Source organism: Pseudophryne corroboree, chromosome 2, assembly GCF_028390025.1.
Source record: "Pseudophryne corroboree isolate aPseCor3 chromosome 2, aPseCor3.hap2, whole genome shotgun sequence".
Taxonomy (NCBI): Eukaryota; Metazoa; Chordata; class Amphibia; order Anura; family Myobatrachidae; genus Pseudophryne; species Pseudophryne corroboree.
The window spans coordinates 43,041,743-43,068,839 of record NC_086445.1 but is presented as its reverse complement, the minus strand read 5'-3'; the positions used below and the strand labels follow the sequence as shown (position 1 = coordinate 43,068,839).

At 48.0% G+C, this 27,097-nt stretch overlaps 1 protein-coding gene across 1 annotated transcript; it reads right to left on the bottom strand.

The window, feature by feature from the left end:
- Positions 1–1,886: 1,886 nt before the first annotated feature.
- DGAT2 (diacylglycerol O-acyltransferase 2) lies at positions 1,887–25,485 on the bottom strand. Its single transcript, XM_063951242.1, has 8 exons — positions 25,363–25,485; positions 15,047–15,175; positions 14,761–14,868; positions 10,879–10,949; positions 7,772–7,976; positions 6,093–6,267; positions 5,505–5,707; positions 1,887–5,029 (listed from the first exon to the last, which is right to left on the bottom strand). Exons 1-8 carry the CDS (start codon positions 25,400–25,402, stop codon positions 4,875–4,877), a joined length of 1,086 nt encoding a protein of 361 aa, XP_063807312.1. The 5' UTR covers positions 25,403–25,485; the 3' UTR covers positions 1,887–4,874.
- Between the last annotated feature and the right edge of the window lie 1,612 nt (positions 25,486–27,097).

Here is a 27,097-nt window from a genome sequence, read left to right as displayed (position 1 = left end):
CCCCAGCTCTGCACATCCAGGCTGAGGCGATCGCTGGTCGCAGTATAACACCAGTATGTGTGTATATACTTTTATATGATATTTTCCAGCCTCCTGTCAGCTGGTTCCTTGAGGACGGCCCTATCTATAGACGGTACCGCCACTTGTTTTGATAAGCGTGTGAGCGCCTTATCCACCCTAAGGGGTGTTTCCCAACGCGCCCTAACTTCTGGCGGGGAAGGGTATACCGCCAATAATTTTCTATCGGGGGGAACCCACGCATCATCACACACTTCATTTAATTTATCTGATTCAAGAAAAACTACAGGTAGTTTTTTCACATCCCACATAATACCCTCTTTTGTGGTACTTGTAGTATCAGAAATATGTAACCCCTCCTTCATTGCCCTTAACGTGTGGCCCCAATAAGGAATACGTTTGTTTATTCACCGTCGACACTGGATTCAGTGTCTGTCTGTCGACCGACTAAGGTAAACGGGCGTTTTAAAACCCCTGACGGTGTTTTTTGAGACGTCTGGACCGGTACTAATTGTTTGTCGGCCGTCTCATGTCGTCAACCGACCTTGCAGCGTGTTGACATTATCACGTAATTCCCTAAATAAGCCATCCATTCCGGTGTCGACTCCCTAGAGAGTGACATCACCATTACAGGCAATTGCTCCACCTCCTCACCAACATCGTCCTCATACATGTCGACACACACGTACCGACACACAGCACACACACAGGGAATGCTCTGATAGAGGACAGGACCCACTAGCCCTTGAGGGAGAGTTTGCCAGCACACACCAAAAACGCTATAATTATATAGGGACAACCTTATATAAGTGTTTTCCCTTATAGCATCTTTTTATATATTTCTAACGCCAAATTAGTGCCCCCCCCTCTCTGTTTTAACCCTGTTTCTGTAGTGCAGGGGAGAGCCTGGGAGCCTTCCCTCCAGCCTTTCTCTGAGGGAAAATGGCGCTGTGTGCTGAGGAGATAGGCCCCGCCCCTTTTTCGGCGGGCTCATCTCCCGCTCTTCAACGGATTCTGGCAGGGGTTAAATATCTCCATATAGCCCCCGGAGGCTATATGTGAGGTATTTTTTGCCAAAAAAATAGGTTTACATTGCCTCCCAGGGCACCCCCCTCCCAGCGCCCTGCACCCTCAGTGACTGCCGTGTGACGTGTGCTGAGAGCAATGGCGCACAGGTGCAGTGCTGTGCGCTACCTTAAGAAGACTGAGGAGTCTTCTGCCGCCGATTCTGGACCTTCTTCTCTTTTCAGCATCTGCAAGGGGGCCGGCGGCGAGGCTCCGGTGACCATCCAGGCTGTACCTGTGATCGTCCCTCTGGAGCTAATGTCCAGTAGCCAAAGAAGCCAATCCATCCTGCACGCAGGTGAGTTCACTTCTTCTCCCCTAAGTCCCTCGTTGCAGTGATCCTGTTGCCAGCAGGACTCACTGTAAAATAAAAAACCTAAGCTAAACTTTTCTAAGCAGCTCTTTAGGAGAGCCACCTAGATTGCACCCTTCTCGGCCGGGCACAAAAATCTAACTGAGGCTTGGAGGAGGGTCATAGGGGGAGGAGCCAGTGCACACCACCTGATCCTAAAGCTTTACTTTTTGTGCCCTGTCTCCTGCGGAGCCGCTATCCCCCTGGTCCTTTCAGGAACCCCAGCATCCACTAGGACGATAGAGAAAAAAAAAAAACCTTAGTCAAGTAACCAGCTGATAATATCAATTACCATTAATGCTTTTATACACTGGGGAGGGAAAACTTCACCAAGAACAATTACACATTGTTTCTTCCATCTGTAGTATGTAAACCAACCCAAAGCTCCTGAAATGAGGACCTGCTACAGCCAAGTGTGACCACTACACGTACAAAGGACACACAAGACTGGTACAGAACACATGATCATTTATTTACAATCACTGGTACAAAAATAAGTGATGACTATAGTACAGCAAGCGTTCTGATACAGGCAAGGCGTAAAATACTGGTGTCATGTACACAGATCAAGGCACATTAAATAAAATCCGACATTCATAGATGACTTTGTATCCCATTCAGGAAGAGCCAGAGATTATGTAAACACTTACCCAGCATCACAGAAACAATCGACAACATAGTTTCATCACAATAAAATATTTCTCCCTAGAATTCTTCATTCAAAAAAGAAATTGCACTTTCCCCAATACTTGTCCCCTATCCCAACATTTACAGATCAACACAGGGGTAAATGTAATAGCCTGTGTGACGTTTTAAAGGGGCAATCCTTAAAAAAAAATAAAAAAAAATAAATAAAAATAAAAAAAATTGGTTTTGCATTTTAAATGATCGCCCTTTAAAATATTCGCCAGAAACTTGCAGGCCGTTACATTTACCCAAAAGTGTTATTCAGGTAACCAACATACATTCTTACAGCTGAATGGTGGGAGGAGATTTGTACTTTATATATATTTATATATGTATATATTTAAAAAATAAAAAGTCTATTTGGTTATTTACCCGCAGATAAGGGGTATTTACCATGTTGCATTGATTGTGCTTTGAGAAAGGAAGGAATAAAAAAAAAAAAAAAGGGATGTACCGCAGGGTTTAATATTGGCTCAGGTAAGAGCCACTTATTGGCCCAAAAACTTCATAAAAAGGGGTGGACGGGAGTTTTACCCAATATTTTTGTTGAGCCGATCAAAGCCTAGAAGGAGCAAGTTATTTTACAGGAGACTTGGTGTACCTCGAGCCTCAATATTGTCACTAGTTCCTAATGAAATGGATGAGCATAATAGGTCTTCAGCCAGCATATGGTTGACAGATACAGCAATCATACTAAAAGACTATTTAGTCCAAGTGCTAGGAACGGAAGGCAATCAGACTTTATATGGTTTTGGTTCTTCAGAATTACAGGACAGTCTATCGGCCTAATAGGAGAAATGTATCATCCAGATTATCAGAGGTGCAGGATGCTGGCCTTTCTCAAGGGCCCTATACACTAGAACGATTATGCCCAATTCGGGCCAATATATTGGGTGAAATCGGGCATTTTGGCTGTGTATCCGATCCGCGGCCCCGGTTAGACTCCTCTAGGTAGTTAGTGCTGCACTCGTGATAGGTCGGTTCCCGCAGGTATGGCTGGGATCACATACGATATATTGCATGCAAAATGTACCAAATCGTATGGAACCACTCCCGGGAAGCTACCGGGAGAGTTCATGGGAAGTCGCCTCCGACTTCAGCCTCAGACATATCGTTCTAGTGTATGGGGCCCTTCAGACTTTTAAAGCAGCAAGCATTTACAATGTAAAAACATGCTTTGTAAATAACTTCCACTTTAAAAAAAAATAATTTTTTTTAAAATCGGAAGTTGGATGGCATCCTGCACCTCCGGCGCTATTACATCTCACCTATTGTCTGAGTTAGGCCAAAAATAATTTTTTTTTTTTTTTTTTTACTTTCACAATTTTCAATCTTTCCCTAATACATGTGACCCTATGGGGTTTACTTATGGTGTATTTTAATAGTCTGTGCCTCTGAAAAGCCACCATTTAGCAAATAACCCCCTACAGTATGTCTGGCAGAAGCGAATTGCTGCTGTCAGGCGCCCACTAGATGGCACCTAATAAGTAATTGAATTGCACCCTATGGATTTAAATCTGTCCATTTCCTGTCTGATATAGTCACTTTCAAAGTATAGTTTTTACATGAAAAGAATAAAAATGTATGCTAAGTGAAATGTTGTAAGGAATTAACAAGATTTTTATCCAAAATTTGCACATCACCGAAGATTTAGACCATGGCATTGTCACCTGAAAACAATTACTGCATGCAGTGGCAGGATCATACAACTGGTATCAACAAACTGTTACCCAGCCTGGCCATGAAATGCCCAAGGGGACACCATGGGTATCACAGCACCATTTTACTTTGACCAATTACAGTAAAGGGTTGCCTGAGCCTGAAATAAAAGGTTAGTTTTGGTCAAAGCTTTCATTTACTTCTCTATGGTTTCAAACATCTCATAACGGATTCTGATGTGTAAGGTTCTACATGGTAATACTAACCTCTCCATATTCCAGAGTTAGGCACATTAAAGCAGCAATCTCCCCCCCCCAAAAAAAATGTGATTTATAGTTGTGCAGGGCTTGCATTGTCAAGGCAACCGGTCACAAATACCCCCCTGAGCTCTGTGAACCCCCTACACCCGCCATAAGAGATCTGTGAGTGACTGGCAACCATACTGGTGCACCATTTAGAGAGATTTTGGAAAGGAGATGGAGGCAGGCAGTTAAGTAAAATGATTCAGATATTGCTTAAAATTGCTGTACTATTTGAAGAAAAAATAAAATAAAAAAAGTCTGAGATTGCCGCTTTAAGTCCAACACTAACTACAATGTAACCTTAACACTGCAATTGGTAGGATATAGCCATAGCACACATTAAGCAGGTTTGCAGGTGTAACGAGATGTCCTGTTAGAAGACGAGAAGTTTTCTACCATGGTTGGTCTTCTAGATCTGCAGCTGTGCAACAGGAGAACCTGGACCAGACTGACATGCTGAAGTGACCAAACACCTATGTAGTCTTCTGAAGCATGAACGGCTATTGAGCCACGCAACGGGAAAGTCTATACACTTCAACAAAAATAGCTCATCTGCAATTAAGTGCTGAGATTTCTACTGGATTAGCAGGTCCAGCTGTGGATCTGTCACCACAAAATGAGAATGGCTTTAGGAGGTAAAGTTTATAAAGCAGAAGGCGTAAAAGAGCTCAGTCATTGATGTAGGGGTGGGGGGGCAGAAAGATGGGCGGCTAGAGTCACAATAAGCACTTTCCAATAGAAGGCAGAGAGCATCAGTCTCATTGCAGTCATTCAGCACCGTTAAACCAACTTCAGTTGATTTCCAAGACATCAGACTCCAACAACCCGAACTTGGTCTTGTACTTGTTGAAGAGCTTTTCGAGAGAGGCCAGGTACATGCTGTGATAAAGATCCACATCTCTCTGGTTCGCCTGCTCTATTTTAGGGACAGTGATGGGCTCTCCAACTACAACACAAGATGATTTACATCAGTATGAGGTCATCACGGTTTTCATCTGTTGAGTTACAGAACATTTCCTAATCAATCTTTTCAAATATAAATCAGTCAACCATAGCTGGTGTTGTCCAACTTTTTCTCAAGACTCCCTAGTGATGGAACAATTTACTTGCTATGGAAGTATGGCCAACATGGAACATCTAAACCCTTTATTACGGCAGGGAAGCGGATAACCGTTCTGGAGTTGAAGGTAGACAGGGCCAAATATGGGATGTAGAAAGACAAACATTCAGAGGGCTTTAAGTAAATCAAGGTCATATGAAGCCTCCAGCAATCAAGAGATGTTATGGCATACTGAAAGATCTACAGGCAGACCAAACAAATAGGGTGGTGAGCAGGTGAACTATCTACAGTAGGTGCTATACACGAAGGACAAGATTCAGAAAGCAGCCACAAAATAAAAAAATGCAGAGGACAGACATACCGACAGTGGTGATCGGATTGGAATATGGAACTAGACCCCAGCTGTCAGAGGAGAAGAACCCGCAACCATGGAAGACACACGGGGCGAAACCAATATATTTCTGGAATTTCCTCTGCAACCATCGACCCCAAGAACCTTCTTCAAACACCACCTGCTTGTAGGCTTCATTCTCCCCAAACGAGTAGACTGGCACTAGGTCCGCACTGTGAAAGGGAAAAGCAGGCATGAACTTTGCTCTGTACAGACCACCCCCATGCAGCAGATGTAGAGAGTGACAAAATCCTTCATGGGTGAAGGTCATAAATGTTCTACAGCTTTCACTACAGGTGCACCTACAGCTTTCAAGAGCTACCAAGTTGGTGTTTATGCTGGTCGAAGGAGTGGATTTAGATTAAACAGCTTTTTCCGGAAAGACCTGTTTGCAACATAAACTAGACTGGTCCCGTTTGGTACAGGAGCAGTTCTATGCAATACGTCAGATTTATCCATCATCAATGATCCAGTAGCTGGGATTTATACAAGTTAAATGAATTTAAAAAAGGGCCAAAAACAGGCAACTACTACAACCAGACGTCATTATTCCCTTACCCATGCTGTAATGCAATCTTGACAAATCCTTTCCTCTGCTTTAGCGTCACTGAATTTTTGCCTGGTTGGCAGTTCAGGGATTCCGCTGCCCCCCCGACCACTATCACCACTGCATTTCCAGTGCCATTTTTCGAGAGGATGTAATCTATCGTATCACGGTTCACAGGGCAGATTCCTGTTAAAATAAAAAGAATATTCTGTAATATGGTAAAAAAAATTATATAATTTTTTTTAAATAATAATATACATGTCATCGGTAACATCCAAATGGCTCCTAGGTGGTAAAGGATTAGTGCCATTTTGCCTGACCAAATAAACTTATTCCCATGGATAAACAGGACGCGGGGTCATGTGACCACCATTCAGGATCCTGGCGGTCACCATGCAGATGCCAGGATGCCCGACAATTGGCATGCCAACTAACGACACCCATAGAGTGGGAATAGAACATGTGAGCCACCGAGCCCGCAAGTGGTTCTGCTGTGCTCGCCCCCCCCCCCCCCCCCCCCCGGAATTCTGCATTGGGGATCCCAGGGCTGGTATGCAGACCTGCAGGATCCCCACCGCCGGTCTCACAGCCCTAACCCGGATAAACAGGTGTCCCATACCTTTCAAAATATGAGTTCTAACCATACAATTAAAAATCAATCATTGTAATAGATGTAACTTTACTTTAAAAAAATAAAGTCTATATATTTCTCCCCTACAATTAAATAATGTAACATGCATCCTTAAAGGTAATCTGCAGGAGGTAATAATAGGCTTGACCTTGGATAAGTCAGCAGTCACCACATAATGCTACGAAGTCTGGCAAGACGTGAAATGGAAACGCTCCGAGAAACACTGGAATAAAGCCACAGATGGAAGAGGCAACTGCTGACTATTTTTGTCTGTTACGTTGAAGACTGACAGTCATGATCGGATCAGTTGCCCAGCCAGAGGTCACAGGGAAAGACAGTTTCCGATCACTGCCCCCTTCGCAACATCAGCAGCGAGAACGGACTCGATAGTCTACAGCAGGGGTGGGGGAACCTCCGGCCCGCGGGCCGTATAAGGCCCGCGAAGCTGTTTGCTCCGGCCCACCCGCTTCTCTCAGTGAGACACGCCGCTGCTCAGTCCGGTGGCAGCGTGTCTCAGCTGTCAGAACAGGGAGGAGAGCGCGGCTGTTGGGTGGGAGCGGCGGCGTGTAGGACTTGAAACCAGCCGCCGGTTCGTGAGCCAATCAGAGCTCGCGGACCGGCAGCCAATCAGGCTCTCGAACTGGCAGCTGGTTTCAAGTCCTACACGCCACCGCCCAACATAGCCACGCTCTCCTCCGTGTCCCGCCGAACGGAGTGGTAAGCAGCACGGGGGGGGGGGGGCGGCATCTGTATACCTGGCACTGTGAGGGGCATCTGTATACCTGGCACTGTGGGGGCAATTGTGGATCTGGCACTGCACTATTGGGGGCGTGTGTGTATCACGTCCCATTTTAACTGGCCACCCATTTTTTTGGCGCACGCACCTCCGGCGCGCACACAGTACCTCTAAGGGGCAGACGTACTGGGGGGCAGGGTAATTTTTTAAGTTGAGAATTTTTGTATGGCCCCCGAAGGATTTTATAAATATCCAAATGGCCCTCGGTTGAAAAAAAGGTTCCCCCACCCCTGGTCTACAAGCATACAGGGACTGGATCTTACCTCCAGACATTAAGTAGTCCCTCAGAACCGGCATTCTGAAGTTCCCAGCCAGGGTGGCTAGGTACGGCTTTATTCCGGGGAATTTCTTGGCGACGCCGGTGGCTTCCGTACCAAAGTTGCAAAACGCCCCCAGACACATGATTCCGTGCGGGTGGTAGCCAAATATGTAATTCCGGCTGGGGAGGAGGTTGTGAGTCTTGACCAGCTAGAAGGAAAGTTTGCACATTAGATACATCCAAAAGTAATTTATTCAAAGAGCTTGTGCACCCAAATTTTATTGGCAGAGGTTTCCGTGTGCCTACCTACAATTACAGATAAAGGTACTTAAATCAGCTGTGATAAAGGCCTTTTCTATCAACTCCTGCCTGCACCCCCTATATCTGCCAAGTCCTATCCGCTACAGTTACAAAGTTCAACACCATTCAATTCAGAGCCAGATAACAGACAGTTGCTCAACACTGGGGACTTCAGTCAAAGTCCTAACAAACAAAGGGGGAATTGTATCAAATCTTGAAGAGGTCTAAAATGGAGATAAAGTACGAATCAATCAACTTCTAACTGTCCTGTTAGACAGTTTGAAAAACTTAGGAGCTGGTTGGTTCTTTATCTCTCTCCAAACTTTGATACAACTCCCCCAAAGTGTCAAATGGCTGAAGTAGGATTGAAAGCTAAATAAGCACAGTTACTAGGCTCCTGACAGAAGTTGAGAACTTAATTCAACATGAGCAAAAATACCCACTATTGATTAGCAAAAAAGGACAGGTTCGTTGGAAAGCTCTACTGAAAGGATAACGAGCTTCCAAGATCAGACTGCACTGACTTGTGTCACCCGTAAGGAAATCAGGGGCGAGTATCTGTAAATTAATTTTGCAATCCAATTAGAACCTTGTATTGAGCCAGGTAGAGTAAACTCGTATTTTTCCGGTCGCACCTTACTGAGGGAATATACTTATTTTAAAGGTTAAAATGCCAGGACACTACAGAACCCCTTAGACAACTCCCACCCCTGATGACCAATTAGGCAAATTGAAGTGTCCAATAATGACATTTCTGGGGGTTTAATATATACTAAAATTACCTCAAACCCCAAAAGCAATGTTTTCATTGCATTATGCACCCAAATTTTGAATATTTTTTTATTTAAAAATTACTTTGTATTTTTCACATTTTTTAAAGTCACCTCAAATCAGCCATTTGACCCCTTTTAAAATAAAAAAATAACAGTCTAGTTTTCTTTTTGCCCAATAACAGCGTACGAGTCTGCAAACTTCTCATGCACTTGTACTTTTTAAATGGATTGGAGAATTCTCAGGAGCATGCATTCGTGCGAGTGTCTGCGAGTTGCATGAAAAGTCTCTCAACGCAAACATAATAGGTGTGAGCCCTTTAGACTAATCAGACATGTCTGCCTCAATGGAGCAAACCGTGCTCTTAGGGGGCAATTCAGAGTTGATAGTAGATGTACTAAAATTTAGCACATCTACGATCATTTACTCTGACCACAGGGCTAGTCCCCCCCCCCACCACCACCACACAGGTACAAAACATCGCACTACGGCAATGCTTTTGTACCCAAGTAGCTCCCTGCCGGCACTGCTCCTGCAAGCTGGTATGGAGCCAGTGGCCGTGTCCCGGGTCACAGCGGCTGCATGTGACGTCATGCAGCTGCTGCAGGCCGCCCAACGGTCTGGACATGCCTCCGTTGTCTGGATCGCGCCCCTACGGCGTTCCAACGCCGTTGGCACACCCCCTTCCACCCACCCCGTGATCGCCTCTGCCTGCTCCCGGGGCACGCACTCCACAAAAAGATTCAGACTACGATAGCTCCCGCAATAGAGTCTGAATTAGCCCCTTAGCATTGGAAAAGTGGATTAAAGCTTGCTGAGACTGCAGTACATAAACGGTTCTCATAGACAGGTGTCTGTAGATGCATACATGCAATTAACAAAAATCAAGGGCAAAGCAATTTAAGGAAGCACTATTTACACTTCACTATCATGCAGATAGACCATATATTTATGGCCTCGTGATGAAATCAGTGACACTGCTGTGAGAACAATGTGCAAAGTACACAGGGATATTCAGATCTGCACAAAACAAAAACAGCATTCTGCCTACCCTGGCGTAATCTGTACAGCAACAAGTAGGTAGTCATAGTTTCGAGTGGTGAAAGTCCTGCACTAAATGTAACCTAATATTCTAGCTTGACAATTTCTGTGGGTACAGGTCGTTGGGTCGACCCAATTTAGGTCGATACCCATTAGGTCGACTACTGAAGGCCGACATGCATTAGGTTGACATGGGCGTCCGGTCAAGAGGTCGACATGAGGTTTTTGGCGTCATTTTCTCCATAAAGTAACGGGGAACCCAAATTAGTGTACCGTGTCCCCTCGCATGGCTCGCCTGGTTACTGTTCCAATCGTAGTCCACGTAAATTGTCAAGTATGAAAAAAAAGCCAAAAGTGAAATGTTAACCTTTTGACCTGTTGACCTAACAGCCATGTCGACCTAATGGCATTGTCGACCTTCAGTGGTCGACTTAACGACCGCAACCCATTTCTGCAGTAATTAAAGAAATTAAAATAGCATTCATGAGACTTTGTAGTTATTACACTGGGGCAGAGGTTTCCAAACATAGTACTCAAGACACCCCAATGGTCCAGGTTTCAAGTATATCCATGATTGGCCACAGGTGGCTTAATTAGCAAGTCAGTTAATTTGACTTACCAGTGTTTGGCAGCCTCTGTACTAGATGGTGACCCAAGCTAGCTAAGGTTCCGACCCCAATAAAAATTTTGCTAATCAGTACATTATTCTGAGCCACAATAATCAGATCCCTGCGGTATGCCTATCTGTACGACTTTACTTGCCCGCCCCCCCCCCCCCCCCACACCTGCTTATCAGTTACCTACTTGGCTGTTGTATAGTAAACCGAAGACATATTCCTAGTATACACAAGTATACCTGCCCAATAAAGCCGATTCTGAGATGCTCTTAGCAAATGCTTACACAAAGACGGGTAAGTTCTGGACTAGTTTAGAAATGGGTGCACAGAAAGGGCAATCAACTTTTTCAACAAGGCATTACAGAAGAGTAACTTTACTTACCCGAATTGGAAAGTAGTCCCTGAAATACCTCCACACTGCCCAGTTCCTAACCCACTTGGACCGTCTTCCACCTGTGAAGAGTTCATTAGATATTATTATACTTTGTAGGCAGTGGACACGTCTGCTCACCAATTACACAACACACCCATACACAAGCTGAGCAGAGCACTGGTCAGTCTGCAGGTATCCCTATGGAGCGGCCCAAGCATTACACGTCTACTACTTGAAGCCACCCTGGGAGCCAGGCAGACGATAATAAACCTTCAGCCCCTGAAGATGACCCTGCACTAGCCGATAATTTTTGGAGTATGCATACTTGTTCTTGTGATGGGACAGTTACCCCATAGGATAAGTATGGTTCTCTCCCGATTGGATTTGCCAACAAACCAGATGAGCCAGTTTTTCTATACAGACTGCTCATTCTGGAAACACTGGCACTGAAATTATGCCAACTACCCATCACCATAGAATGGGGCTGGGGTTACAATTCCCAGCTCATCTGTAATTGCCGCCCGCGTTTATCCATTTATAAACACACCCTTTTGGTACATCTCCTATATAATAGGCCAGATCTGTGACTTTGTGACTCATTTGCTAACGCTGGGCGGAGTCACAACACTGGGCGGAGTTAGTCAAATGAGTCACAGATCTGGGCAAATCTATAGGAGCAGAAGCAGATGGTATGGGCATGGCACAGGCAGGGGTGCATACCTCCCAGCTTTCTTCAGGCAGGAGGGACACATGCGGCAAAAAGGGGGCGTGGCCAACGAAAGGGAGCGTGGCTTCACCAGAGGGCCCCCATTTTCGTCAGTGAGGGGGCATGCCCAGCGCTCTGTGAGCTGCTGGCATGCCCCCAGGGGCGGTTTATGAGTCCGGGGGGGGCCCAGGGCACTTGACAGGGGGGCCCTATCTCATTGCTGTGCCTGCTGTGGGTTTGGGGGCGTGGCCTAATCGCGGCTGCGTGGTCACGCCCCCTTATGCAAATTCCGGATATTTTTTTTTTTCATGGGATTTTGGCCCCTCAGCTAGGGGTAAATCCAGAGGGGGTGGTCGCTCTCCCTACACACCCGCACAGGCAGAAGAAAGCAGGGAGGCTGCTGCCTCCCTGCAACACCACAGACCTGCCAATATGCAGCAGCGTGTGCTGACTGTAGCACAATGCTGCTGCTGTTGCTGGCAGGACGGGGAGCTTAAGAGCTGGGACAGAGCTACTCCAGCCCATGGAGGCTCCTAAAACTGTGGGGCCCACAGTACGTACCCCCTGGGCCCTCCCCTTAATCCGGCTCTGCTGCCGGAACCCCAGCCTTAATCCGTACCCCCTGATGCCCCCCTCTCCTCCTGGTCTCCACTAAATAGACGCTGTGCGCATCTATTCACCGCTGCTCTGCTAAGCAGAACAGCGAGTTCAGGAGCTTTCCAACTGACCCCCCCTTCACCGCGGGACACTGCGGGCCACGCGTGGGACAGCGGGACAGACCCCAAAAAAATGGGACTGTCCCGCGAAAATCAGGGACAGTGGGGAGGGTATGGGGTTGTGTGAGGGGGTATGCCGTACAGACAGACGGGCACCAGCTCACTGTGTGCTTGACCCCCCCACATCAGCAAACTCAGCAGGGGCTCTCTGGCGCGGAGGAGCGTCACTTTCTAGCACACTCCACGCTTCTTAGCTGCAGTTTTGTGGGGCACCTGCCGCTGTGCAGGTTCCGTGCTGCGTCTGTTATCTCCAGCCCCGGCAACCCCACCGCTAGCTGCAGCGCTGCCACCCGCAGTGAGGTGCGCCCAGCTCCTTCACACACTTTAGCCGGCGGGTACCGCTGCAGAAGTCCGCGCTGATAGCAGGCTCCCGACCCCCTCCTCCCTCCAGCTGCAGCGTCTCCTGGGGGTTAACCAGTCACTCCAGTCTCCCCTTACCACAGTGCCTGGCAGCTGTGTGAGGTCTGCGGTGTGTGACTGTGGGGGGGGGGGGGGGGGGGGGGGGGAGGGAGGGATCGGACGGCAGAGGAAGCAGGACTCCAGCCTGAGAGAGTCAGCCATGCCAAGTCTCCACCAGCAGCAGATCCAACAGGTTGGAGTGGAACAGCAGCAGCCAGCAGCAGTGACTCGGTAAGACACATCTGTCTGTCACCACTGTTTTGTCCCTAATACCAATCTCTCCCCGTGCCCTGTGTTCTGTCATGTCCCTGTCACCCCTGGTCTTGCCCTGTCACCCTTACCCTGGCCCTTTCACCCTTACCCTGGCCCTTTCACCTTATGCTGGCCCTGTCACCCTTATGCTGGCCCTGTCACCCCTGTGCTTGCCCTGTCAACCCTATAATGGCCCTGTCACCCCTGTCCTGGTCCTGCCGCCCCTACCCTGGCCATGTCACCCCTATCCTGTCCCTGTCCTTTCTGTCCTGGCCCCGTTGCCCCTGTCCTGGCCCCATCACCCTGTCCTGGCCCCATCACCCCTGTCCTGGCCCCGTCACCCCTGTCCTGGCCCCGTCACCCCTGTCCTGGCCCCTGTTACTGCATACCCTCCAAATACCTTTTTGGCAGGGTACAGTCCCCGCAGCGCCTCCAGACCAATCCCCAATGCACCGCACCTTCCCCTCCACCACATGCGGCACCCCCACTCCTCCCCCATACGCAGTGCCTCCAGACCCCCTACACCACCCACGGCTCCCACTCCCCCGCCCCTCCACCACCCACAGCACCTCCAGGCCCCCTCCACCATCCACCCCCCATATATGTCTCCCCCCCACACCTGCCCCCCTCCTCCCACAGCATCTGCAGACACCCTCCTCAATCCGTGGTTTCCCCCCCACTCCTCCCCCACCAACGGCACCCCTACACCTGCCCCTCCACCACCTGCAGCGCTTCGAGACCCCCTTTCCCCATCTGCCGCACCACCTGTACCTGCTCCTCCCCCACCCATGGTGCCTCCAGACCCCCTACTCCACCCCCCGCCACTTCCATCCCACAGCACCTCTGGAACCCTTCACCCATCCGCAACATCCCCGCACCTGCCCCTCTCCCACCCATGGCACCCCTGCCCCTCCCCCACCTGCAGTGCCTCTGGACCCCTCCCCCATCTGCAGCCCCCACTCCTCTGCCCCTCCCCCATCTGTAGCACCACCCGACCCTTCCCCATCCGCCCCCCACGCATCCGCCCCCTCCCTCCACCCGCAGCATCTACAGACACCCTCCTCCATCCGCAGTCCCCCCCGCACCCGCTACATTCTGTACATCATGCCCTGCAGGTGCTGTTCACGCCGTTGCAAGGGGCTGCGCCTCCTTCACCAACGCACGCCCTTTCATTGTGCAATATTTAACCACTAACAAAAGGAATGCAGGTAATACTCCATATAATCCAAATATTGAACCCGAGAAAGGCATGCAAGGGTTAAGGGGGCGTAGCCCCTTGCGACGGTGTGAAGAGCGCCCGTAGGGCGCGATGAAGCACCTAGTTATACATATTTAAGCAAGAGTCACAATCCAGTAGGTGAACAAGCCTATAGAAGTTACTTCCAAAGCGGTCATTCTTCGTACGATGTGAGGAAGTCTCTAACACATCCAGCCATCTAACCCAATTCTATTTAGACATCACTTTGTTTTGCTTGATAAAATAATAATCCTTAGGGGGTGTATGTACTAAGCGGCAGCAGAGCTAAGCTACGTTTCTGGTTGTGAGAACTGAAAGAATAAATGCAATACTCCTGGTTTTGGGTTGACTACTCCCTTTTAGATTCTGCAGCCAGGACCACCAACAAGTAGAGGCTTTGAAAAGCTGCTGCTTAGCAAATGTAACCCTCGATTATAGGGGCACAGCTTGGCATCAGGCGTTTTCTCTGGACAGTGTCCCCTAAAACAAACACCTTGGACTTGACCGCATGATATCCTCACCTTTATTAGGGGTATTCCAGTCAAAGACCAGCCAGGCCAGGTACAGCGCAGCAATCAGCCAGCAGTCTGTACAGAAGATGTAGAGGAGGATCACGGTACACACCACACCTGTTAGATCCAGAGCAGATGGTGTAACGTCAGGACAAGGCTTGCAGTGACTAATGACAACAGATTCTTTATGTAGCCGTTAGGTTACTAGATGGACGTATGGCAGAGGTAGTCGGCAATGGATACTGGGGCCCTGCAGCCACAATGTGCCCTGTTACATAGGGACAGTCAAACTCACCCATAACAAGGAAGCTGATGACCCATTGCAAGACTGATATGATCTGGAGATGTTTTTCCACCCGAGACTTTGATAACCAAGGGATGGAGGGCAGGTCGTACACCGTTGACAGGATACTGGATCCAGTCCCTGCGGGGGTAAAGGGTTAAGTGGTCAGCAATTCTATCCATCTGGAGAGTGCATGCCGGTCAGTAAAATGGAACGTGTTTATTCCAGAGCTTTAACAATGCTCCATAAGACATAGGTCTGCAAACTCGGTCCTCAGGACCCCACACGGTGCATGTTTTGCAGGTCTCCTCACAGAACCACAAGTGAAATTAGCTCCAACTGTGGACCTTTTAAAATGTGTGAGTAATTAATACACCTGTGCACCTGCTGGGTTACCTGCAAAACATGCACTGTGCAGGGTAATGAGGACTGAGTTTGCAAACCTATGCCATAAGGCAGGCATGTCCAAACTGCAGCCCTCCAGCTAGTGTGAAACTACATATCCCAGCATGCCCTGACAGTTTTGCTGACAGAATGCTAAAGCTGTGTCAGGGCATGCTGGGATGTGTAGTTCCTCAACAGCTGGAGGGCCGCAGTTTAGACATGCCTGCCATAAGGAGTCTGCCCAGCCTTCTGCCCACCACTGCCGATTTATAAGGAGGAGACAGATAGAGGAGGTAGCAAGTTATCTTTAGGGGTCACCACACAAGCAATAAAACAGAATAAACCTAACAGCCCTATAGTATAGAGCTTACAGCACAGTACATACACAGAGCATAATACAAAGACACAGATCAAGGAGGTGGGAAGTGGACAAGACCGAAGATGGCACTGTTCCCGAGAGCTTACAATCTAACGTGATGTAGAGTATATGGGTCACAGTACACCTACTGCACAGTACGCCTAGATCCATTATAAAAAAAAAAAAAAAAAACAACGTCAAAAACAGCCTTGCATGATCGCTCATCCCTGCGCACAGCACCTGAAGCCCATCACCCCTGTGTATGCCACCTGGAGCCCAGCCACCATCAGCAGCCCAGTCATGGGCTTCCAGGTGCAGATTGGTGGAGGTCAAAAAAATAAGAGCTGAAAATACATTAATATAGAAGGCAGATTATATATAAAGGAACCCTTCTCAGAGCACTCTGGGGCATGTTCTAAGGATCAAAAACCAGTGAGATTTAGGGGTTCATTCAGAGTTGATTGCTCGCTGCTGTTTTTTGCAGCGCAGCAAACAGGTTACTACTGCGTATGCACCGCAATGCGCAGGCATGTCGTTCGGATACAAAGCGGATCGTTGCTGGGCGATGGATTTAACAAATAATTCATTCGCACAGCCGATCGCAAGGAGATTGATAGGAAGAGGGCGTTCTGGGTGGCAACTGACCTTTTCAGGGAGTGGATGGAAAAACGCAGGCGTGACCAAGTGTTTGCAGGGCGGGTGTCTTCCGTCAATTCCGGGACCAAAAAGACTGAACTGATCGCAGAGGTTGAGTAAGTCCAGAGCTACTCAGAAACTGCAAAAAACTTTCGTCCCGCTCGGCTGCACACGTGTTCACACACTTGCAATGCGAAGATACACTCCCCCGTGGGCGGCGACTATGCGTTTGCACGGCTGCTAAAAGTAGCTAGCGAGCAACTCGGAATGAGGGCCTTAGACAACAGGTCTTCAGAGAATGAAACATCTGCAATACATCGCCACCTGCTGACAATTTGTAACATTTTTCCCCCCATCAATTAATGGTGCATCCTCTGAAATCCCTGTTGTCCAAATAGCTCTTCTTCACGAGCACCAGGACCGCTGCAGAATGCACCATGTCGGGATACTTTCCTTTATACAGCCCTGTAGTTTGAAAAAAAAATAATAGTAATGATATTTGAATAAAGCAATATTTCTTTGTGCTGCCTCCGTAGTTTCCATCCTGAGATGAGACAGCATAGGAGCATATGCTGCAGGGGTTGGGTATGTGTGACCACCCTTAGTGAGCAGTAGCCACAGCACGTGAAAGTCTTTATTTGCCCCCATAAGCTATACCCTAGCTGTAACACATACCTGTGCATATACACTATACAGCCTTCCTTGTCCAGAGCCCATCACCTTAACCTATTATCTCTGTCTCCCAGTGCATTTACATATTTGTTGGCGGACGGGAAGCCGGCTGTCAAAATCTCAACAGCGGCATCCCATCCGCCCGATGCCGGCAGTGGGGCGAGCGCAAAGAGTCCCCTTGCGGGATTGCCACACCGTGTGCTCGCTGGCTCACCACAGGATCTCTTCCCACTATCAGTTTTGTGGACACCCAGTGATAACAGCCCTGTTGCGCCAGTATTCCGGCTGTAAGGATTCCGGCGTCTGTATGCTGTCTGCCAAGATCCCAACTTCCGGCAAATTTACCGCATCCCGTCCCTGCATACAGGAGGCATCACCGTTCTGTTCTGCCAGGTGTGGTGAATGCAGCGAAGGGACAGGTCAGCACGAAGCAGAGACAGACACCCATTTGTGAGGCCCAGATATATGGGAGGAAGGGGGTGGGGGAGATGTACTAACCCGTGGAGAGAGAGAGATAAAGTACCAATCCGCTCCCAACTGCCATGTTACAGGATGTTTGAAAAGTGACGTCTGATTGGCTGGTAGTTTCTCTCTCCACTTTATCATTGCCACAGGCTTAGTACATCTGCCCCATATGACTGATGCTACACCGGTGGCTGGGGAAGGACTGTACAGTAGCACTGGGATAATGGGGAGACTGGTCTCTGCTCCATGTCCCCCCCATATATAGCCATAGCATATTGTTAGTCTCCCTTTAAACGCTCACCGTGCAGGAGGCAGGCGGGCTGCCCAGCACGCAGGCGTTACATGGGGACACTGCTCTGTTAGTCCAATGACCGTGTTTTGCAGACATTGGACTCTGCCTCCTGATCAGCTTAATGCTGCATATTTCCAGCAGCCTGGTTCCTCTACAAACCTGCCCTCCCTCATACGCTGCTGCTGCTGCTGGGGGCAGCCTGACGTCGAGGGGAATACAGATAATACGAAACATGTTACATTTAAGTATATACTGTATGGCCATCCTCTATACATACTGCTCGCAACAAACTCTGGAACTCTATAGTAAATAAAGATTGGACTTCAAAGCACCAAACACAGGTCGGGACAAAACTAGTTTCTAGGTTAAAGGATTCTATAGAAGAGGAGCTAGAACCCAGATTTGTGGCAGGGAATGTAGACTGGAAGCGCCAATGGGACAGAGGTTAGCGACATAGGGCCTGATTCAGACTGGATTGCTGCTGTGCCATCAGGCCATAACTGCGCATGCATAGCTATGCGCAAGCGCGTCAGACAACAACGGGCATCGCTGGTTAGTGACAGGATGGTGCGAAAATTCCGAACGCACGGGCGTTCGCAAGGTGACAGGAAGAGGCCATTTGTGGGTGGTAACTGAGTGTATTCTGGGAGTGTCAGGGAAAACACAGGCGTTCCCAAGCGTTTTCGGGGAGGGGGTGTGATGTCAGCTCCGGCCCCGATTGGCCTGTTCTCATCGCACTGTAGGAGTAAGTCCTGAGCTGCGCACACTGCACACAGTGGATTTTTGCAGCTCGCCATACACATGCGATTGCACAGCGAATTTACACTCCCTCAGGGTGGGGGGCGGCGACTGTCTGCACGCAGGATGGCATAGTTTGCAGCCCAGCAATCACCCCCATTATCTGTAAATAAGTATGCCCCTCAGAGCTCATCAAGGGGTATATTTACTAAAGCTTCTATAATTGAAGAGAGGTGGTGTTGCCCTTAGCAACCAGATTATGTCTATCATTTGCTAAGATGCAATGAGAAAGGATAGACAGAATCTGATTGGTTGCTATGGGTAACACCACTTCACTTAGAAGCTTTAGTAAATTTACCCCCAGGTTCCAGACAATTATATTTTAGCGCTCCTTATTGTAGCAATGAGACAGGAAAGATCACCTGAACGTCAAAACAATGAAGACGCAGGGACAGGGGATCTATTAGGAACTCATTCCCGTGCCGTGTTAGAAGTGAAGGGTCACTAGTGCCAGTACTTCTTCAGGAGTCAGCAATGCTACTGCAGTGGCGCCATCTGCTGACCACACAAGTGGAGAGCAATGGGGACGGGCTCCTCTCTCGCTGCCTTTTGTGGCCTATAGCCATCTGGAGATGTCAGTAACTACTGGGCCAAGCTTCACACATCTTGGGGTGAGAGGGGAGGCTATAGTAACAAGAAGGCCCTATATAAAAATCACAACAACTGTTACACAAACTATTAGTAAATTGAGTGAACAGATATGCAGATTATTGGTTCAGACACCAGAAATATTCATCACCAACTTGTCCGGTGATAACGACATGCCACGGAAACAGGTTTGGCGCAATGTCTGAGGTGGACGTGCTTGGCCGATCACATCATCATCGTACACCTGGACAAGTTGGTGATGAATGTCAGCTGCTGACGCGCCCTTTAGATGCAGAAATCTGACCACACTACACACCTCAATGTGTGACCATGTGTCCCCCAGCCCAGCCATCTTACACCCGATGCTGGGACAGTATGGCTGATATGAGGCCTAGTCTAATGGCCGTGAGGGGAAGCAGTGGTCTACCTGCCCTGGCCGGAAATTACAATGTAATAGAGAACATTACCCACGCGAGAGGTCTTCTTACCTCACTTATTGAACCACCCTCATGGATCTACACTATACCTGAGAGCCAAGTACAGAACAGTTTCAGGGGGAGAAATAAAAAGTGACCATAAGGCACTGTCCTATATAAACACCTTCTGGTTATAGAATCTAGGGAGGTAGATATACGTTACTATTCCTCTAAACCAGTGGTTCCCAAACTCGTTGGTCCTTGAGGACCAACAGTTCACGTTCATAGGTCTCCCCACCCACAGAATCCCAAGTGATAATCGTGGAACTTTTTTTTTTTTTTTTTTTTTTAAAGTGTCAGTGAGTAATGCATACACCTGTGCACCTGCTGGGTGACCTGGAAAACATGAGCTGTTGGGGGACCAGGAGGGCAGAGTTTGGGAACCACTTCTCTACACTAATCCCATGCAAATTAGTCACAAGGCCTCTCCTGACTGACACTTTTACTTAACAGATGTACTCAGGCATCACAAATTGCCTTTCGGTACCAGGACGTGTAAGGATATACAGAGCAATGACAAAAGCATACAGTAGGTGCATGCTCAGATGTTCATTAACTCCATCCGTGGAAAAGGGGCACTGCTCCGTAACCCTGCCACCTACGCAGTATCCCAGCTGTATGCGGGCCTGAATCAGTGTTCAGCCTAGCAGTGATATGTCGTAACAGCAGCATCAGATGGATCTGAAAACAATGGGGCTTTATTTGAAGAAGCTAGCTGTAGGAAGCACATGTTTAAATACTCTGTGCTACTGCAAAGCATTCTAATAATCCGATTGGTTACAGGTTAGCCTATCACCACCCATTTCACAGCTGAGGGCATCTAAAATGATCAGGCGTACAAGACCCAATATAATAACAGTTGCCCACCATTGTGCTATATACAGTACCCTACCTGCAGCAGTCCTGATTTTGGATTGAGAAAAATGAGGTGGTCTGCTAGGGGAGAAGGGAGGGGTGTAATTGAACGCCTCTGTTTAGTGACACCACACGGAAATATAAGACTGGCTTTTTTTTTATTAAATACAGGTAATAGTATGTTGTAATCCGCATTCTAAAATAACAGCACGTTTGGTGTAGGGTAACTAGGTTGGTGTCATGGTCAGCATTACTGACTCACAGCACTGAGGTCTTGGGTTCAAGTCCCACAATGGCCCTAACTGTGCAGAGTTTGTGTGTTCTCCCCAACATGTGTGGGGGTTTCCTCCCACAACCCAAATATACTTGTAGGTTAATCGGCTCGCAAAAAAAAATTACCCCTATTGTCCATTTACAGGTACAAGTGGTAGGAATATAGGGTGTCACTCCAAGTTGATCACTCACTAGCTACTTTTAGCAGCCATGCAAACGCATTGTCGCCGCCCACCGGGGAGTGTATTTTCACTTTGCAGAAGTGCGAACGCCTGTGCACAGAGCGCCTACAAAATCATTTTGTGCAAAACAAGACCAGCCCAGGACTTACTCTTCGTGTGCGCTGATTCTAACAACGGAGGGACGGCTTTTGACGTCTCACCCGCCCAGCGTTCTCCCAGCCACGCCTGCGTTTTTCCAGACACGCCTGCGTTTTTCTAAGCACTCCCTGAAAACGGTCGGTTGACACCCAGAAACGCCCACTTCATGTCAATCTTCCTGCGTTTGGCCGTGCGACTGAAAGCTTCGCTAGAACCTGTGCAAAACCACGATGTTCTTTGTACCCGTACACAGCGCGTGCACATTGCGGTGCATACGCAGATTAGCTGTTTTTTTTCACTGATCGTTGCGCTGCGAACGGCAGCTAGTGATCAACTCGGAATGACCCCCATAGAGTGTAAGCGCTCCACTCGGGCAGGGACTTATGTGAATGGACAAATATCTGAAGAGCGCTGTGGAATGTGTCTGCTATATAAACAACAAGCAATATATAAGCAGCTTTATGGGGTTGGTCAACTGTTACAGCCAAATCACATTTCATAGCTGCAGACTAAATGGGTAATTCAATTAGCTGCGGGACTTACAGTGGGGTTTTCGTCCCTGTGCAGTATCACCTAGCATTCCCACCAGTGATAAGCCAACACTAGATAACAGGGATTTTACCCCACAGCGGAAATCCTCATTAAGTGCCCCCCTCAGGTAGGTAACTGAATAGCTCCGGGTACTTAAACCGGGAGCCAAAACGAAGCTGAATCGCCCCCTAAGGGGTAACCTCTCGGTTCTCTTTAGGGGTGATACCTCTCCTACTAAACTACTAACAGTAAGGGAATAAAACAACTTACTTAATGACTATAAAGCTATCATGTAAAAACAGGCTGCAAAAGAAGCCTACTGTAAGTGCACACATAATAATGTCACAGCTTTACTATAGTCTGTCTCCGATCAGACCAGCCGCGGACAGCTCCTCTCCTTACCACTATAATGGGATCAGATACAGGATGCTTATAAATAGTAGATGTCCTGGAAATACCACAGACACCTACAGCAGAACCACGCCACCTCTGTATGACGGAGCAGTGACTGTATATTTCATGAGGTCCGGAACAATGAATAAATATTCACAGCCCAGGTTCTCTTACCAAGGCTGGCCCTACAGGATCTCTGCTGCAGTAACTGGATATAGGCATATGACAGACTGACGTCTTAGTAAATTGATTAAAAAAAATAAAATAAAAATGTAATGTAACAAAAGGGACCATGCAATGAAAAGACTATTTACCTTCTCCATCTTGCTGTACAAACAGAAGGAGACACATGTATTATATCCTTATTTAGGACATAACTTTTACATACAACTTTGTTGCTGCAAGTTTTATGCAAGATACCCAGGGGAGATCTATCAAGTCTTGGAGAGAGATAAAGCGGAGAAGTTTTCCAAATTAGCCGTCTGTCATTTATCTAGCACAGTCTTTGAAATGGTTGGAAGTGGGTATCTCCTCTCCCCACATTGGCGTTACACATCCCCCCATACACTAGTATGGCGATAATTCACAGAGCGCCAAAAACTACTGGATGGAAATCGATTGTCAGATCCCTCCACCCTCAGCAGGGAGCATACATGACCTAAACTAATGATGCAATCTAAACTTTCACTGCTACTATTTAAAATGAAGGACAGCAGCTGTCGTGGAGGAGCCGTCCCGGCACTGGACCACTGCTGAATTGCACTGGTTGATTTGGATCTAGCGAAGCAAATTGCAGAGAGCTGGAGTCACAATCTGCGCTGGGTCATGGCATTTACAGTATTAATGAATAGGACCATTACAGTTAAGAGCAATGGGTACATAGTCACGTTTGGACAAGCCAGGTGGCAAGTGCTATACTGTTTGCATGCTGCAGAAACAGCCCTTCTCATGGACCAGTGCTAGCCTGGGGTGACCCCACCACTTTATAGGTAACAACTTTAACACTGGGCAAGTGCACATCTGTAAGCACAAGACACATCCCATTAAACGTAAAGGAGACCCTATGGGGTACATTCAATAAGAGTCGGAAACTGCAGTCTTGTCGAAAAGACACTAGTTTCCGACTGATTTAGGTCAGAAGGGGTTCAGACCTATTCAATAGGGGCTGTTTTTCCCCCCCAACAAGTCGGGCATACCCGACTTGTTGGACAACACGTGGATCGGCGGAATAGCCACAGATCTGCATGCTTCTGTTGGAAACGGGGCTAAACCCGACAGGTTTTGTCCCCGTTTCCGACAATCTCAATCCGACTTTAAAAAAAAAAGTCAGATTGAGGAGATCAGACGGGGGAGCAGGGCGAGGGAGGGAAAGAGTGCTTACCAGCGGGGGCAGCTGGAGCCGTGGTCGGTGGAAGACACTCTTCTCTCTGACGAGCGTCCCCCCGGCCAGGCTCCTCTCTGCCGGCAGCGCTCCCCGGCTGGCAGGCGGCTCCCTCCAGCAGCTCCCTGTGATCTCACACACGGGGAGCTGCTAACAGCAGCAGGACAGGACACCGGGAACAGCCAAATCAGACAGTCGGATTTGGCCGCTCTTTGAATAGGGCTTGTCGGATCCATTCCGACAAATGCATGTAGGAATGGATCCTACTTACTGAATATACCCGTCTGCCAGCTCAGCACAGGCAGGAAAAGTCTTTGCAGCCTAGAGATACGTCAGTCTCCCCAGCGAGCGCCTGCCCTAAATATACACCCATAATGCACAATTCCCATTCCGGCAATCTCTGCAACTCAAAGGGATTAAAGTAGCCATCCTATATAACAAATGACCACTGGAGACAATTATCGCCTGCCTTAGATAAAGTAATGCAGTCACCATTTCTTTTTAGTGCGAACAACAATCTGGCCCAATTTGACGCTCCAAAAAGGTAAACTTTTCAGAGCTTGACCCTGTTAGACAAAGCCATCTTCAGAGGTCACCAGCCATTGTAGCCCATCTAAGGATTCCACTCTGGCAGCTGCATGAAGTCTTTTGGGGAGACAATAGGGAAAGGGTCACACGGCCTGACTCTTCTCAGACGTATTGTTCTGGCATGCAAACATTCATTGTGCCAATAAACTGGAACTAAACAATGCGAATTGGATTATTAATCACCAGGAAAACCCCTAATAATTGAGTAGGTCCCCAAGTCCATACAGTGCATACCACCAGTGGGTGCAGACACCTACTCCTGCATTTTGCAGTACAAGTCCTACAGAAGTCCAGTCACACCGCACCTCTTACACAGCAAGTATAGCAATCGTAGCAACAGAAGCGACAGACGGGCAGATGTATTAACCTGGAGAAGGCATAAGGAAGTGATAAACCAGTGATATCTGCAAGGTGATAAAGGCACCAGCCAATCAACTCCTAACTGTTAATTTACATAATGGATCTGATTGGCTGGTGCCTTTATCACCTTGCAGATATCACTGGTTTATCACTTCCTTATGCCTTCTCCAGGTTAATACATCTGCCCCAAAGTTCCCTGATCAGCCATCTACATCGCTGTGCTAGATACCAGCATGCAACTCTAAAGTATCACAGATGTGGTGCAATATTATATAACGCATTGTGTCCCCCATCTGCATATTATAGGTAGGAACATCATCTGTAAGGCAATTGCAAAGATGCCCAAATTAGTTTGTGCACACAGCTCAGTGGGTATATGAACTTCAGACCACCATTAGAGGCAGGACATAGATATTCGCAATCCTTTGATTTACAGGAGAGAATAGTAAAATACACAGAATTAAGCAGGAATTCTGCAGGGGATTAATGCAGCTAATGAAACCAGATGCTTTCAGCAATTAATCTGAGGAAAAGGCAATTTTTGGGGGTACACCCCTCTCGTTAAAGGACCAGGTAGGAGAACACAGTGACCTTGACAGACAGCTGCATTAGACTGTAAGCTCTGCAGATCAGCAGCACTCATCTGGAGTCTAAACAGAGGCTATGAGAGACAGTATGGAGGCTGCATAGGTAGTAGCAGCGGTAGAATGGTACATACAGCTGGAAGTGCAGGCAGGGGAAGGATCTCGAGATGTAGAGGAGACAGTCACAGGCTGCACAGACATTACAGTATAGAGGGGGATTTAAATCACGTGACCTACACACCAATTAGAGGCTGATGAGTATTAATTGCAAATGCAGCCAATTACTGATCTGCTCTCCAGCACTAAGTGCAGCCACCTGGGCCAGGGACTGCCACCCCCACCATCCCCCCTGTGCCCCCGCAGCCAGTGCTCACCCCGCAGCACCCCGGAGTAGGCGGCGATGATGGTCTTCATGGTGCGGCCGCTGGCAGGTGAGTGGAGCCCGCTGCAGACGATCACATCCCCCGGTCACTGTACAGCTCGGAGCCCTGGGCGCACTGCAGCCTTATATAGGGAGAGGGAGGAGGCGGCTACCCGGGAGCTGCTCCGGGGGAGGAGTGAGGGCGGGTACTGCTGGTGCCAACCTGCTCTGTGTGACAGCTGCTGTCACCGGGCGCCCGTGTACACTGACTGACGGCGCCCACCTGCTGCACACTCTAATGCATACTGCCCGCCTGTAATGTATACTGCCCGCCTGTAATGTATACTGCCCGCCTGTAATGCATACTGCCCACCTGTAATGTATAGTGTCCACCTGTAATGTATACTGCCCGCCTGTAATGTATACTGCCCACCTATAGTGTATACTGCCCACCTGTAATGTATACTGCCCGCCTGTAATGTATACTGCCCGCCTGTAATGTATACTGCCCACCTATAGTGTATACTGCCCACCTGTAATGTATAGTGCCCACCTGTAATGTATACTGCCCGCCTGTAATGTATACTGCCCGCCTGTAATGCATACTGCCCACCTGCAATGTATAGTGTCCGCCTGTAATGTATACTACCCACCTGTAATGTATAGTACCCACCTGTAATGCATACTGCCCACCTGTAATGTATAGTACCCACCTGTAATGTATAGTGCCCACCTGTAATGTATACTGCCCACCTGTAATGTATAGTACCCACCTGTAATGTATAGTGCCCACCTGTAATGCATACTGCCCACCTGTAATGTAGAGTGCCCACCTGTAATGTATACTGCCCACCTGTAATGTATAGTACCCACCTGTAATGTATAGTACCCACCTGTAATGCATACTGCCCACCTGTAATGTATAGTACCCACCTGTAATGCATAGTGCCCGCCTGTAATGTATACTGCCCACCTGTAATGTATACTGCCCACCTGTAATGTATAGTACCCACCTGTAATGTATAGTGCCCACCTGTAATGTATAGTGTCCGCCTGTAATGTATACTGCCCACCTGTAATGTATAGTGTCCGCCTGTAATGTATACTGCCCACCTGTAATGTATAGTACCCACCTGTAATGTATAGTGCCCTCCTGTAATGTATACTGCCCGCCTGTAATGTATACTGCCCACCTGTAATGTATAGTGCCCGCCTGTAATGTATAGTGCCCACCTGTAATGTATAGTGTCCGCCTGTAATGTATACTGCCCACCTGTAATGTATAGTATCCGCCTGTAATGTATACTGCCCACCTGTAATGTATAGCACCCACCTGTAATGTATACTGCCCGCCTGTAATGTATACTGCCCGCCTGTAATGTATAGTACCCTCCTGTAATGTATACTGCCCGCCTGTAATGTATACTGCCCGCCTGTAATGCATACTGCCCACCTGCAATGTATAGTGTTCACCTGTAATGTATACTGCCCGCCTGTAATGTATACTGCCCACCTATAGTGTATACTGCCCACCTGTAATGTATAGTGTCCGCCTGTAATGTATAGTGCCCACCTGTAATGTATAGTACCCACCTGTAATGTATAGTGCCCACCTGTAATGTATAGGGTCCACCTGTAATGTATACTGCCCACCTGTAATGTATAGTGCCCACCTGCAATGTATAGTGTCCACCTGTAATGTATACTGCCCGCCTGTAATGTATACTGCCCACCTGTAATGTATAGTG

Bases quoted from the DNA above. Each gene is read 5' to 3' on its own strand.
- DGAT2 (XM_063951242.1), bottom strand. From the start codon at position 25,402: ATGAAGACCATCATCGCCGCCTACTCCGGGGTGCTGCGGG. The intron at 14,869-15,046 runs GTGAGTTTGACT...TGGATCTAACAG, and splicing joins CATCAGCTTCCTTGTTATGG to GTGTGGTGTGTACCGTGATC. The intron at 7,977-10,878 runs GTAAGTAAAGTT...CTTTCCTTCTAG, and splicing joins GGGACTACTTTCCAATTCGG to CTGGTCAAGACTCACAACCT.